This window comes from Pituophis catenifer, unplaced genomic scaffold (assembly GCF_029215685.1).
Source record: "Pituophis catenifer annectens isolate HBS135680 unplaced genomic scaffold, rPitCat1.0.hap2 SCAF_12, whole genome shotgun sequence".
In the NCBI taxonomy this organism is placed as follows: Eukaryota; Metazoa; Chordata; class Lepidosauria; order Squamata; family Colubridae; genus Pituophis; species Pituophis catenifer.
This window is the reverse complement of record NW_027256892.1, coordinates 2,949,481-2,964,814: the sequence shown is the minus strand read 5'-3', so window position 1 is coordinate 2,964,814 and position 15,334 is coordinate 2,949,481. Positions and strand designations below refer to the sequence as shown.

At 41.1% G+C, this 15,334-nt stretch overlaps 1 protein-coding gene across 1 annotated transcript in view; it reads right to left on the bottom strand.

The window, feature by feature from the left end:
• LOC139323237 (zinc metalloproteinase-disintegrin-like NaMP) overlaps positions 1 to 15,334 on the bottom strand; it is a 48,926-nt gene that overhangs the window by 4,105 nt on the left and 29,487 nt on the right. The window contains exons 13-20 of the mRNA XM_070952513.1: positions 13,133 to 13,235; positions 11,898 to 12,054; positions 9,243 to 9,323; positions 6,379 to 6,457; positions 3,359 to 3,461; positions 2,846 to 2,942; positions 1,504 to 1,566; positions 677 to 724 (exon numbers count right to left, since the gene is read on the bottom strand). Coding sequence (XP_070808614.1) covers positions 677 to 724; positions 1,504 to 1,566; positions 2,846 to 2,942; positions 3,359 to 3,461; positions 6,379 to 6,457; positions 9,243 to 9,323; positions 11,898 to 12,054; positions 13,133 to 13,235 — 731 coding nt within the window. The remainder of the gene's footprint in view (positions 1 to 676; positions 725 to 1,503; positions 1,567 to 2,845; positions 2,943 to 3,358; positions 3,462 to 6,378; positions 6,458 to 9,242; positions 9,324 to 11,897; positions 12,055 to 13,132; positions 13,236 to 15,334) is intronic.

Here is a 15,334-nt window from a genome sequence, read left to right as displayed (position 1 = left end):
AATGATTGGCCTGTCATTGGTTATTTTCTTGAAATCTGCCTAATTCAGAACAGAATTTAGAATGTTTGTGGATAATTGACATAATCCAATAATTTGCATCTCCAATTGATTTGTTACCAGTTTATGAAAAAAAACCTCTGCTGGAAATGCACTGTAGAAAATACTACTGTACGTTAATGAACAGTTTGGGAAATTTAAGTATAATACTCCATATTAGCGTTTGTAGATGAAGAACAGTGGGTTTTTTTTTTTTTTTTTGCTTTAATTTATATGCCGCCCTTCTCCGGAGACTTAGGGCGGCTTACAATGCGTTAAGCAATAGCCTTCATACTTTTTATATTTATACAAAGTCAGCTTATTGTCCCCATAATCTGGGTCCTCATTTTATCTACCTTTGAAAGGATGGAAGGCTGAGTCAACCTTGAGCCTGGTGAGATTTGAACTTGCAGTAATTGCAAGCAGCAGATGTTAATTACAGAACAGAGAACAGTTGATTTCTTGTCTTCAAAAATACTCATCCCATAAAATTTTCACTTTTCTATAGGCTAAACAGAATGAGGTATGACACTCCAAAAGGGGTTAGGGTGGAATTGTCAGAGAATTAGTAGAATCAGAGGGAATATCTACCAGTATTCTGAAGTTGTTAGATCAAATGACCATTCATTTAGAAACTTACCATTCTGGCATTTTCATATGTGTGTCTTAATGGTTCAGCTGGGATTTTCTGTTAATAATGAAATAGTATCAGTTTAATCCGGTTGATTTTTCTAAGAATGTGTGTGAATTCCCTAATTTTGTAGAACTCCCTTATGATAAAATCATGATGTTCCTATAACATTGGATATTATGCAGATTATCCCTACTCTATACAGGGATTTAGAGTGCAGAAAGGAAATCATAATTTAAATAATCAGAAACGACTTATTGCGTTTCAGAATACTAGTATGGATTTTTCAACAGTCAGGTTAAAAAGTGTGTAGATTATTTGTTTTTCATTTGCAACATTCTAGATCTTAAAGTTGCTAAATTTGAAAAAAAAATCTTATATGCATATCTATTTTTTTTAAATACAATTACAATCTCTCTATATCTGCTCTATATCTGTAAAGAAGTACATTGAGTCCAGTGGGTACTGCGGGACTCAATGAACATTAATAAATTAGAGACAATTTTTTCACATTTGTTTAAAATCCTTCACATTTGTCAAGTAACTATATTCACATATCACAATACGCTATCTTATTCTAATCATAATGTATTGCATGAGCCACAATGCTTAGTTTACACTAACCATAAACCATGATTGATAAACTACAATATTCTGATTCATACAACATGCTAACCTGAAATAAAATAAAACTTACTTGACTCAATATAATATGTACATTTAGACCACTGACAATACCCAGCATATTTTATTTTATTTGTGAAATATATGTATTTTGTTTGTTAGAGACTGCTTTAGACTCATATGCAAGTATTGTTCCATTGAATTTTACTCACAACTTGGACTTCTGGTGTATTTCCTTGGAATGGAATTGGGAGGAGAAATCTGGAAGAATTTATCTGAAAGGAAGAAACAGTCAGACTGTTTGAGTATATTGGTTTTACAGCCAATATCTTCAAATACTTAGCCAGATCAGTTAGAAGCCTTGTAGGTGCACTTCCATACATACATTAATTCCATTAAAGTTAACCTTAATTGTTTTGTGTTGCTTTCTTTCCAAACACATTCTATTGAATTTATTGTGCAAACAATAGGTTAGCTCAGTATTTATAGCAATTGTGTTATTTTTGTTTTTGAAAACAACAAAGAGTTGTGTTGCATCTTGAAAGATAACAGTTGAGTTCTGTCCCCGTCCCACACACGCACACAAACAGACAGCCGGGGGTTAAATAAACTGGCAGACAACCAATTCTTCCGATAAGAAGCTTGGCAGCAACCCAGTAGCTGCTTGCCAAGAACTTTACTCAAAACAAAATACACACAGTCAAGAATTGTCCAGTTCGTAAAATAAATCCAAGGCCGATAATGTTGTTTCCAGAGATGCAATGTGACTCGATAGTAGTTAGTTTTGTCTGTCACAGAGTCTGAATGGCCACCTCACCCCCTTTTATACCCTGTGGGGTGTGGTCCAGTGACTCATCTTAATCTATGGCACGCCTTTTCTTCTCTTGTGCACGCTTATCTCTGCGACGCTGCCGAGGATCCAGCCAAGACTCATTTCCCTCATCACTGTCCACCTGTGGCTGTGTGGACGTGCTTGGCCCCGGCCCTATCTCTTGCCCTTCGGCGGACACCGAAGGCATTGACAGAGAGGAGGGTCCTGGAGAGGGAGGCCTTGCCAACTCCTCTCCTTCACTCTCGGAGTCCTCTCCTGTCGATGACACAGGCTCAGGTAACGGAGCCACAACAAGTTGATTGACCTTATCTTACAGTCATGGCAATAGAAGCAATACCCCGTTTTCCCCCAAATAAGACATCCCCTGATAATAAGCCCAATCGGGCTTTTGAGTGCATGGCCAAGCACTTATTTCAGGGTTTAAAAGAATATAAGACAGGGTCTTATTTTCAGGAAAACATGGTAACATGTTTCTATGTATAACAAATAAAAAAGGCAAGCATTTTGTCTGTGTGTCGATGAAAAGCTCCCACTTTTAGCACAGTTTCAACATCTTGTTTCTTGTTCTTGGCATTGTGCGTGGGGTAAAGAGCTTCTAAACCCACCCTTAAATTGCCCCCGGAGAACCATTCATCTTATGACTTATTATGAAGCCAATAGATAAAGCATTTTATAAAATTTCAGTGTTCTACTCTGCTCAGGCAGCCCATTTGACCTCTCACCTCTAGATCATTGGATACTGAACCAAGATGCTGTTTCCTCTTCTGATCTGGACCAGAGAAAGAAGGATTTGTGGTTGCAGGTGCACTTTTGTGAATGCTGCCATAAAAGAATAGAACATTATAGTTAGGATAGGATACCCAACATCAAAGTCAAGGTAACACTGGAAATACATTAAATGTCTCCCTCCTCCCTCCCTCCCTTCCTTCCTCCCTCTCTCCCTCCCTCCCTCCCTTCCTTCGCCCTCCTATTAACTAGTTACCTGAAAACTGCTGATATCCTCGAAGTGTTTTGTTTTGTACATGTACTATACTTCAGTTCATACCATCTAGTAACTTCAATGAGAGATGTCATGAACTGAATATCTAGTTTTATACAGCTTTTTCCAAGTCAGTATACATTCAGCCTCTCCATTAAGTCGGAGAACCCACCAGTACTGTCTTTAAGAGAGTCAGCAAACTGGTAATCTCCCCACACTTAAAAGAAGCTTAACTGAGAACATTCAAAAGCTTCACCTTTCTTTTTGTTTCTTCTTTAAAATGTAGAAGCCGAAGAGAACTGCAAGGAGGATGGCCGTGGCTATTGAGACCACCACAGTTACAACAATGATGATGATATCTAAAAGATAAAGAGAAAAGGCTATGAATAGATTTGATGAAAACACAGTGGAAACATCGAGAGAATCGGTTGAAAATTATATTGCTCCAAGCCCTGGCATTTCTCACCCATGCAGTAAGAGTTTTTCACTGTTGAGAATTGGCTAGAATGTATTTATTCATTCAATTATTTTAATTTAGATGCTACCCAACTCTGAACCAACTCTGGGCATCAAATTTAGCCTAGGAAAACAAGTGATATACAATAAACCTCATTTCATGAATGACTTTAACTCAGTGGTGAAATCCAATTTTTTTTTTTTTTACTATCGGTTCTGTGGGCGTGGCTTGGTGGGCGTGGCAGGGGAAGGATACTGCAAAATCTCCATTCCCTCCCCACTCCAAGGGAAGGATACTGCAAAATCCCCATTCCCACTCCACTCTGGGGCCAGCCAGAGGTGGTATTTGCAGGTTCTCCGAACTGCTCAAAATGTCCGCTGCCGGTTCTCCAGAACCTGTCAGAACCTGCTGGATTTCACCCCTGCTTTAACTAGTCATCATCCTTTAAGATTAACACTGTCTAACTCAACTCCATGACCTTTAGATGTGTTGGAATTACAGTTCCCTTATTGGTTAATAATTCTGGTTCAAGGAAGATTTAACTGACCTCCCAAGATAGTCTTGTAAATGGATATAGCAGCACGATTAAGAAAGCAAACTATCATCTGTTAAATCTATATTTGGATTTTCACTGTGAGGTAGCTTTAGATTAATCACACTCTTGCCAGCCATAGTTAAATAAATGGAAGAAAGGCTTAAACTTATTTTCCCCTTCTTCTTTTCATTTCATGTGCTCAATGAGATTAAAAATAGAACTTCCAATTAAAGTATAGTTTGCTAATAGTTAACAATACCCTGTTATTAGATAATAATGTCACCTCACGGTTAGATTATTGCAACACGCTCTACATGGGGCTACCCTTAGGAGACTACAGTTGGTCCAGAATGCAGCTGCACGGGCTATTGTGAGTGCGCCTAGATACACCCACATTACACCAATTCTCTGTGAGCTGCACTAGCTCCCTATTGGTCTCTGGGCATAATTCAAGGTATTGGTTATTACCTTTAAAGCCCTACATGGCTCAGGGCCAGGTTATCTTCGAGACCGCCTTCTACCACATAGCTCCCAGAGACCGGTAAGATCCCACAGAGTTGGTCTCCTCCGGGTCCCATCAGCTAAACAATGCCGGCTGGTGGGGCTGCAGGGGAGGGCCTTCTCTGTGGTGGCCCCAGCTCTCTGGAACCAGTTACCTCCTGAGGTCCGGACCATCCCCACCCTATTGGGCTTCCGAATAGCGGTGAAGATCTGGCTATTCTGGCAGGCCTGGGGCCGTTGATCTCGCTGTTCCGATCGTGTGAGATCCAGCCATGAATGGTGTGAATGGGTTTTAATGTTTTAATTTTTAAATGTTTTCATAATGTTTTTTTTTTAAAATGCATTGTAAGCCGCCCTGAGTCTTCGGAGAATGACGGCATATAAATTGAATTAATTAAATTAAATTAAATTAAAATTAAATAATACAAAAACTGAGATATCAAGCCCTATTTCAAATAAGGATTATTTAACCTGTCTAAAATTCGAATAAATCCCTACTTCCATGCAATAATTTAGTCCCAAATTAATGTGGATGCTTTCTACTGTATGCACTGAAGCTAAATTAGATTATTCTTTATTATTTACAATATGGAACTAATGAAAATTACTTAAGAGGTAACCACCGAAAATCAGAAAAAGGAATACAAGGGAACTGCTCTGGGTAAAGAAATGACAAATACAAGTGATGGGCAAGCATACAAAGCTCCATTTGCACAAGCAGCAGGCATTTGCACGAAACCATCCCCTCCCCCACGTCTGATGCCACTGCTGCTGGTCCACAGAGCCAGAATGGTTAAGGACTGCTACATTAAAGGGATGGCCACACACTATGGTCAAAAATATAAATTGGTGGTTATGATGATAAGATTGAAGCTCCGCCCACTTGCTTCAATGTGATGATCCCCATGAAAGAAACCCAAGTTTCAATTACACGCTTGTAGCTACAAATTTGCCTGTTTCTTTAAACACATCCTACCTCCGACCTGTTTATTGGTACCAGCTAAAAAGAGTTCCATCCACCATTTTCTGTTTTCTTATGAAGATGTCATACTGTGGTACATTTACTATAAAATATACTGAGAAAAGAAAGATGTTCAAAATGTCCAGTATTAGCATTTGCGTCCATATATATATATACACACACATACAGTGAGAGAAAGAGAGGGAGGGAGGGAGGGAGAGGGAGAGGGAGAGAGAGAGAGGGAGAGAGGGAGGGAGAGAGAGAGAGAGAGAGGGAGGGAGGGAGAGAGAGGGGGAGGGAGAGGGAGAGAGAGAGAGAGAGACAGAGGGAGAGGGAGAAGGAGAAGGAGAGAGAGAGGGAGGAAAGGAGAGGGAGGGAGAGAGAGGGAGGGAGGGGGAGAGATAGAGAGGGAGGGAGGGAGAGAGAGGGAGAGGGGGAGGGGGAGAGAGAGATAGATGGAGGGAGAGAGAGGGAGAGGGAGAGAGAGAGGGAGAGGGAGAGAGAAAGAGAAAGAGAGAGAGATGTGTGTGTGTGTGTGTGTGTCTTTCTATCTATCTATCTATCTATCTATCTATCTATCTATCTATCTATCTATCTATATGTTTTTCTTTCTTTTTCGTAGGTTTTATGTGTATTTCTCTTTAGCCAGGTTCTACCTACGTAAACCAAGATATTATGCAGCCCTAGTTTCTTAGTCTCCCAATGGGCAGCAAAGGCTCTGCTGGCTGCCAGAAGAAAAAAAAAAAAAGCCCAGAAACCAGAACCTATCTAATCAGATTCTCGGGGGTTGGGGAAGACAAGAGCCCCTCTGAATTAACTCACATTTATTTCCTGTGGGCTCATCACAGTTAGGAGGTGCTGATCCTTCTTTGCACTGGCACTGCAGTTCATGGTCACATACCTAGGATAGCAAAGACAAATGTAAGGAAAAACAAGCAGTCAACATTTCTCTTGCATTTTTATGAAGTCTGAAGAAGGCAGAAAATACTGAACCATAAAACTGAACCTAAAACTGAGCCATGGTGGTGCAGTGGTTAGAGTGTAGTACTGCAGGCTACTTCTGCTGACTGCTGGCTGCCTGCAATTTGGCAGTTCAAATCCCACCAGGCTCAAGGTTGACTCAGCCTCCCATCCTTCCGAGGTGGGTAAAATGAGGACCCAGATTGTTGGGGGCAAGAGGCTGACGCTGTAAAACCGCTTAGAGAGGGCTGTAAAAGCACTATGAAGCGGTATATAAGTCTAAGTGCTATTGCTATTGTTAATTAGGCAGACAAAAAGATGGAAATCCATTTAAACATCCCACAGAGAAAAAGAAATTAAGGGTTTCTACCAAAGCTGTTGGGACTGTTTAGTCCACATCTAAATAACCTAGTCACTATTCTTTAATCTGATGGTCAGCTGAGTTATTAGACTAATTCTAACAACAGTACAGCATGGACAAGATGTTTCTCTTTTGATATTATGAGAGTTGTGGTCAAAGCATTTCTACAGTACAGCAGAATGAAAAGAACTAAATCAAGCTTTGAGGTTTCTTGTGATGGCCAAAGGTATCAGGAAAATATTAACTTAGAGCAAATAGTTTTCTTTCTTTCTTTCTTTCTTTCTTTCTTTCTTTCTTTCTTTCTTTCTTTCTTTCTTTCTTTCCTTCCTTCCTTCCTTCCTTCCTTCCTTCCTTCCTTCCTTCCTTCCTTCCTTCCTTCCTTCCTTCCCTCCTTCCTTCCTTCCATCCATCCATCCATCCAGTTTATTTACTGCCCCACTCCAATCAGACTCTATCAAAATGCACCAAAATTAAAATAGCACAATGATGTTAATTCAAAAACGATGAGGTAAAACAATATAATTCAATACAATAAAATTTAATTTTGTTATTGGTTGACTTCACTTTTAGTCCTCAAAAACCTTCTGGAAGTGCCAGATTTTCATGGCCTCTTAAAGGCCACGAGAGAGGGGGCATTCTCATTTGATTTATTGGTATTTGACTATTTTAATTTATGACACCAGATTCTGATCTAATTCCATTGCTACCTGTTAATTGTAAAGCTCAGTTTAATATAATTCAAACTTTAAAGCCATAAATTATTCTGGGCTTGGTAAATATAGAGGTTCATCTCTTTTTAAGTTCTACTCACACTTAGAGAAAAAAATGAAATATTTTTAGCATCAAGGATTCTGGAAAGCACTTTTTTGAGGGGGAGGTCTTTATTTGTTTAAGAAAAGAGAATAAAGAAAAAAGAGAACAATACCACAGAAAAAAAGAAAAGAATAAAAGGGAAATTATGTAAATTTTGTGTGTATGCATACACATAAAGTTTTACCTAGCTCTCAACTCAACAAACCATTTTTCATTTAGTTCCGATTCTGCCTTCAATGAAAATTATTTCCATTGATGGATTTTACTTTCGAAGTTGCTAAATAGATGTTAGTTGTAAAATTATAATCATAATAATGCTCATTTACTTTTTTAGTGCAACAAACACATTTAGGCATAGATGTCAACGTCATCAACGTCATGTTGTTAAGTGAAATGTTTGTTAAGTGAGTTTTGCCCCATTTTACAATTTTTCGTGCCACAGTTGTTAAGTGAATCACTGAAATTGTTAAGTTAGTAACATGGCTATTAAGGGAATCTGGCTTCCCCATTGACTTTGCTTGTAAGAAGGTCACAAAAGGTTGATCAGGTCACCCCAGGACAATGCAACTATCATAAATAGTTAGTCCGCTGGAGCCTTGGTGGAGCAGCGGACTAAAGCGCTGTTAAATAGCACTTAGCTGCCAGCTGCCTGCAATTACTATGCGTTCAAATCTCACCAGGCTCAAGGTTGATTCAGCCTTCCATCCTTCCGAGGTAGGTAAAATGAGGACCTGGTTTGTGGGGGCAATAAGCTGACTTTGTATAAAAAAGAACACCGCTTGGGGGGTCCGAAAGCCTTTCTAAGCAGGTATATACAAAAAAGTATGAAGGCTATTGTTTAACGCATTGTAAGCCGCCCTGAGTCTCCGGAGAAGGGCGGCATATAAATCGAACCAATAAATAAATAAATAAATAAATAAATAAATAAATAAATAAATAAATAAATAAATAAAGAAAGAAAGAAAGAAAGAAAGAAAGAAAAAAAGAAAGAAAGAAAGAAAGAAATATAAATCAGTTGCCAAGCATCCAAGCATGACCACAGGGATGCTGCAATGGTCATAAGTGTGAACAGCAGTCATAAATCACTATTTTTCAATCCCGTTGTAGCTTTGAATGGTCTCTAAATGAACTGTTGTAAATCAAGGATTACCTGTAAGTTTTCTATAGGCCCGTGATGGCGAACCTATGGCATGCATGGCAGAGGTGGCACACAGCGCCCTCTCTGTGGGAATGCGAGCTGTCACCCCAGTTCAGCTCTGCCAAGCATGCACGCATGCCTCCCCCCGGCCAGCTGGTCTTCAGGTCTCTGCTGCACATATGTGCGGTGTGTGTGTGTGTGTATGCAGGGGGGGCGCTCACATGCATGCGGTCAGGGCACATGCAGAGGGCCGTCCGCACATTGCATTTTGGGGGTTCGGGCAGGCACACTCACGCTTTGGGCACTTGGTCTGGAAAAGGTTAGCCATCACTGCTATAGGCCAAGCCCAAAGCAGAACAGTCTTAAAGAGCATGGAGAATTCGTTAGCCAGAATATAAAATATAAAATGCTTACAGAGTTTCCTGTGCATTTGTGGGAACAATTGGTCGACCTGTAGGCTGTTTCTATCTCAACACACTGCCCGTTGTTGCAGACCTGAAAGTTAAAAGTAAAAGATTATGAATAGAATAAGACAGCAGTTTCCGACACAATGCCCTCTACATGGGTCTGCCCTTGTGGTGCACCCGGAGGCTCCAGCTGGTCCAGAATGCAGCCGCGTGGGTTGTTACGGGAGCTTCCCGCTACTCCTGTGTTACACCACTCCTGTGCGAGCTGCACTGGTTACCGGTGGTCCTTCAGATCCACTTTAAGGTGCTGATAGTCACCTATAAAGCCCTCCATGCATCACCTCCTACCGGCCTCCCACCGCCCAGTGCATTCACATAGGACTGCCCTCCTCCAGGTGCCTTCGGCCAGACAATGTCGGCTGATGGCACCCAGGATGAGGGTGTTCTGTGTGGGTGCACCGACCCTCTGGAATGGGTTACCCACTGAGCTCCGGACAGCCCCCGACCTCTGCTCTTTCCGCAGGTCTTCCATGACCTGAAGACATGGCGTTTCCAACAAATTGCCTGATCTGCTGGGAGTCTCAGTTTTAACTTCCTGGGGATTTTAATTAGATTATTTTAGTATTAATTTTATTGTTCCGTTGTTTTAACTTTGTGAGCTGCCCCGAGTCCTTCGGGAGAAGGGCGGCATATAAGTATGAATAAATTAAACTAAACTAAACTAAACAATTAAACTCTGTCATTCTCTAGAACAAAACCAGGATATTCAATACATTTCTTCCAAAATAAAATTAAAATCAGGGTACCGTCAGTCAAATTATGTCGACTGGCGACTCCCAGGGGGAGGGCCTTCTCTGTGGGGGCTCCAACCCTTTGGAATGAACTGCCCTCGGAGATACGGAATATCCCTGATCTCCGTGCTTTCCACCGTGCCCTCAAGATCCTGATGTTCCAACAGGCGGGACTAAACATACGAACATGTGAATGATTTTTTAAATGTTATCTAATTCTGGGTTTTACTTAATTGACCAAACTAAGTAATAATTTTAATTAGCAATTTTATGATGTTTGTGTGTCTATATTTTTCTTGACTGTACACCGCCTTGAGTCCTATGGGAGAAAGGCGGTATAGAAATATAATAAATAAATAAATAAATAAATAAATAAATAAATAAATAAATAAATAAATAAATAAATAAATAAATAAATAAAATCTGGCTGGAAGAAATGATACAAATACGTCTTGAATTCAAACCAGAGTTGTTTCTATTGGGTATCCTACCTGACAAAATTAAAAGGGAATGTATTTATTTGATTATACCATGTAATAACAGCTGCAAGAATTGTCTATGCTCAAAATTGAAAATTAGAGAAAATACCTTCGGAAGATGAAGTAATCAGAAAGATCTTAGATGGCGCTGAAATGAATCGATTAACTTTATTGATTAAAAATAGGGAAGACTCAGAATACTTTAAAATATGGAATTATTTTTATTCTTGGTTGCAAAAGAGATATAAATGATTAATTTTATAAATATGTATAAAAAACCTGATAGTAAGAATATGATAGTAGTAATGAATTTGTACAGAGGTTTTGAAGACGACTAAGACAGAAGAAACTGTTGGAACAAGAAGAATAAAATGAATTGAAGAATTCAACACCGAGATGTCACAGGGGAGGGCTGATTGATGTTTTAAATGTTTGTTTGTTTTTTAAAAAAAATAATAAAAAACTTTATAAAAAAAAATAAATTTCTTCCAAGTTCTACACTGTGTAAAAAGACAGGGAGGTGTTTGTGTGATTCCTGATTCTTTGGAATCTAAGCTTTGGAATTGCTTCAGCACTTCTAAGTGGCTTCACACTGAACTGGTGTCCCTTAGGTCACAACCAGTTCAGTGGTGGATTTCTACCGGCTCGCCCCAGTTTGAGCGATCCAATACTGGTGGCGGCGGGAAGGCTTCGCCCACCCACTCGGATGTCATCACGGATGCTTTGCACATGTGCAGAAGGTTCGCGAGTGAAGCGAGCAAGCACGCGGTCCCAATTCCAAACCGGTAGTGAAGGTAAGTAGAACCCACTAACTGAACCAGTTCTATCCCTGATTGTCTCATCTCTCTTCACCTTCCCTATGGAGATACCTACAAGTGAAGAGAAAGGACTGTCTCTGTCCAGAAAGGGAGAGTCACAAGGCTCTGAGAAGGCCAGGCATTTTGTTCTTAGAAGAAAGAAACAGCCCTGGACATTCATCTGAGGAGCCTTGGTGGTGGACATTCATCTGAGGAGCCCACAGCCTGGAGTTAGATCCTGGTGGGAGTCAAGGTTGACTCAGGCTTCCATCCTTCCAAGGTCAGTAAAATGCGAACCCAGATTGTTGGGGGCAATATGCTGACATTCCAAAGTGCTTAAAGCACCATGGGGCAATATTTAAGTCCAAATGCTATTGCTAATGCGGATTTGTTGTGGTTGTTGTCTGCAGGAAAAACAAAACAATAAAAACAAGAAGAAGGCTAGAGGGATATTTTTTTTCCTTCTACATAGATTCACTGTAGTATGCAAAAATCTAAACCAGCTTTCAGCAAGAGCCATTGCCAAATTGTTTTAATGATAACCCCTTGGAATCAGACCTTTCAGCACACAGATTAGACGTAACCTTTGACTAACCATTCCTTCTTCACATTTTGTTCCAGGATCAACCATTCCAACATCTTGTTCACCTCCTCTTGCAAAGCTGGCTCTGCATGAACCAAATTCCACCAGGCTTCCACCTACGGGCATTTCCGAACCACCTATGCAATATAGCTTGCCACATTTAATAGCCCTGAAAAGGAAATAACCAATTCCTTTTAATGAACAAGAATAGAATAGAATAGAATAGAATAGAATAGAATAGAATAGAATGGAATGGAATGGAATGGAATGGAATGGAATGGAATGGAATGGAATGGAAGGGTAGGGTAGGGTAGGATAGGGTAGGGTAGGCTAGGGTAGGGTAGGGTAGGGTAGGCTAGGGTAGGACAGTTCAGGACAGGACAGGACAGGACAGGACAGGACAGGACAGGACAGAATAGAATAGAATAGAAATAAGGAATAGACTAGACTAGACTAGACTAGACTAGACTAGACTAGACTAGACTAGAATAGAATAGAATAGAATAGAATAGAATAGAATAGAATAGAATTCTTTTTAGAGAATAGATGGGGGTGGGGCCAGTCAGCGATGGTATTTACCAGGTCTCCGAACTACTCAAAATTTCCACTACCGGTTTTCCAGAACTGGTCAGAACCTGCTAAAACCCACCTCTGGATGTGAGTTTAAATCTAAAGATTGGGGCATTCAATATTAGAGAGAGAAACTGCCCTGAAGAAAAATGGCTATTATTCAATTTCAATTTCAAATAAATAAGAAAAAAACAACAACAGAAATTAAAGATTTAAATAAGAACTGCCCTGGTTTTAGTAGGAAAAAATGGTACGCTTTGAAAAGCCTCTGAGGATCCCAGCTGAGCCTCACGATCATCAGAGGCTTTTTTTTTTACTTTTAAAAGCATTTTTTCATCGGAAGAGGTTGTAGAAAAAATGCTTTTAAAAGTAAAAAAAAAAAAGCCTCTGATGATCGTGCGGCTCAGCTGGGCATGGTGGGAAGGGTGAGCGCAGGGAATTTTGCTACCGGTTCTCCGAACCACCCGCTGCCATCTTTACCAGATCAGGCAATCTGGTCTGAACCGGGAGCATTTCACCCCTGCCTTACATGATCATCATAAGAAATGAGGACCCAGATTGTTGGGAGCAATATGCTGACTCTGTAAACTGCTTAGAGATGGCTGTGAAGTACTGTGAAGCGGTATATAAGTCTAAGTGCTATTATTGCTATAGTAGGAAAAATTTAGACTGCTTACTTTGGTTCACATGGAAAGTATGTACCATTTGCTTTTCTGCAGTAGCCGTAATAAACCCCTTTCCGGTTGACCCCAAAACAGGAATCTGCAGCCACTTTTCCACCTGTAAGAGGGAGCGAGGAAGAAACACAAATTTATTTATTTATTTATTTATTTATTTATTTATTATTGCGATTTATATGCCGCCTTTCTCCCTAGGGACTCAAAGCGGCTTACAATATGACAAATTCCAATACAAATCACAATGAAATAAAATTAAAATCAGCAACCCTATTAAAAACAGTTTAAAATTATGACAATGTATCCCCAAACGGATCAGTTGAGTTGACGAAAGAGCCATGTCTTCAGCTCGCAACGGAAGGAAAGAAGGTCGGGGGCTATCCTGAGCTCGGTGGGCAATCCATTCCAGAGGGTCGGGGCTCCCACAGAAAACGCCCTCCTCCTTGGGGCCGTCAGCCAACATTGTTTGGCCGATGGCACCCTGAGGAGGCCGACTCTGTGAGAGCGCACAGGATGGTGGGAGAGCGGCTGGAGATGGTCCTGCAAGTATCCCAGGCCTAAGCCATGAAGGGCTTTATAGGTAAGAACCAGCACCTTGAAATGTATCCGGAGCGCCACCGGCAGCCAGTACAGCTCACGCAGGAGAGGTGTTACACAGGAATATTTAGAAGCCCCCGTAACTACCCGCGCGGCTGCGTTCTGGACTAGCTGGAGCCTCCGGACGCATCCCAAGGGCAGCCCCATGTAGAGGGTGTTACAGTAGTCCAACCTAGAGGTAACGAGGGCATGAGTGATCGTGGCGAGGGCATCCCGGTCTAGAAAAGGGCGCAACTGGCGTACAAGATGCACCTGTGCGAAGGCCCCCCTGGTTACGGCCGTCAGATGGTCCTCTAAGGACAGCTGAGAATCCAGGATGACACCCAAGTTGCAGACCCTATCAGAGGGAGCAAGAATTTCTCCCCCGATCATTAAAGATGGAACCTCCAGATCCCGGGATGCCGGCATCCACAGCCACTCAGTCTTGGAAGGGTGTGTAATACTTGAGTGTGTAACATGCCAGCAGGATAAAGAATGGCTTAAGACATCTCAGAGGAGTTCCAAATAATTTAGTTAATGTTCACTTATTTGTAACCAATTATTTTGTAACCCATTACTTATCTATTATATTACAGTTTTAGCAAGGCCTGGCAAGACTTTGGACTAACAATCAGCCTGAAAAAAACACAAGTTATGGGTCAGGATGTGGATTCACCTCCCTGTATTACAATTTCTGCACAAGAACTGGAGGTCATCTATGACTTTGTGTACCTCGGCTCAACTATCTCTGACACTCTCTCTTTAGATACTGAGCTGAATGAACGTATTGGTAAAGCGGCCACCACATTTTCCAGACTTACAAAGAGAGTATGGCTTAATAAGAAGCTGACGGAACATACAAAGATCCAATCTATAGAGCCTGCATCCTGAGCACACTCTTGTACTGCGGTGAGTCTTGGACCCTTTATGCACGGCAGGAGAGAAAGTTGAACACTTTTCATATGCGCTGTCTCCGACGTATTCTTGGCATCACCTGGCAGGACAAAGTTCCAAATAGCGCAGTCTTGGAACGTGCTGGAATTTCTAGCATGTATACACTATTGAAACAGTGATGTCTACGCTGGCTGGGGCATGTCGTGAGAATGGCCGATGGTCGGATTCCGAAAGATCTCCTGTATGGAGAATTAGTGCAGGGAAAGCACCTCAGAGGGAGACCACAGCTGCAAATTAAGGATATCTGCAAGAGGGACCTAAAGGGAATGGACATTAACAACTCGGAAACCTTGACCTCCAATCGTTCAGCTTGGAGGCTAAAGCTGCAGCATGGCCTTCTCCAATTCGAAGAGACACTTGTTCGGCAGGCTGAGGCAAAGAGGCAGTCCCGGAACCAGCGAACTCTGAGGGCTGGGCAGGGGACAGAATATATCTGCCCTCAGTGTGGAAGGGATTGCCACTCTCCAATTGGCCTTTTTAGTCACACTAGATGCTCTTTTAGGACCTCTTTCCAGAGCACAATATCATAATCTTTTGAGACTGAAGGATGCCAATGCAGAATTACTTATCTAATCCTCATTATGCATGAAGCATTCACCATCTCATACAGTGTTACAACAAACTTGCTTATTCCGTTTTATAGACACAACACTGAAGCTACTCTGATGCAAC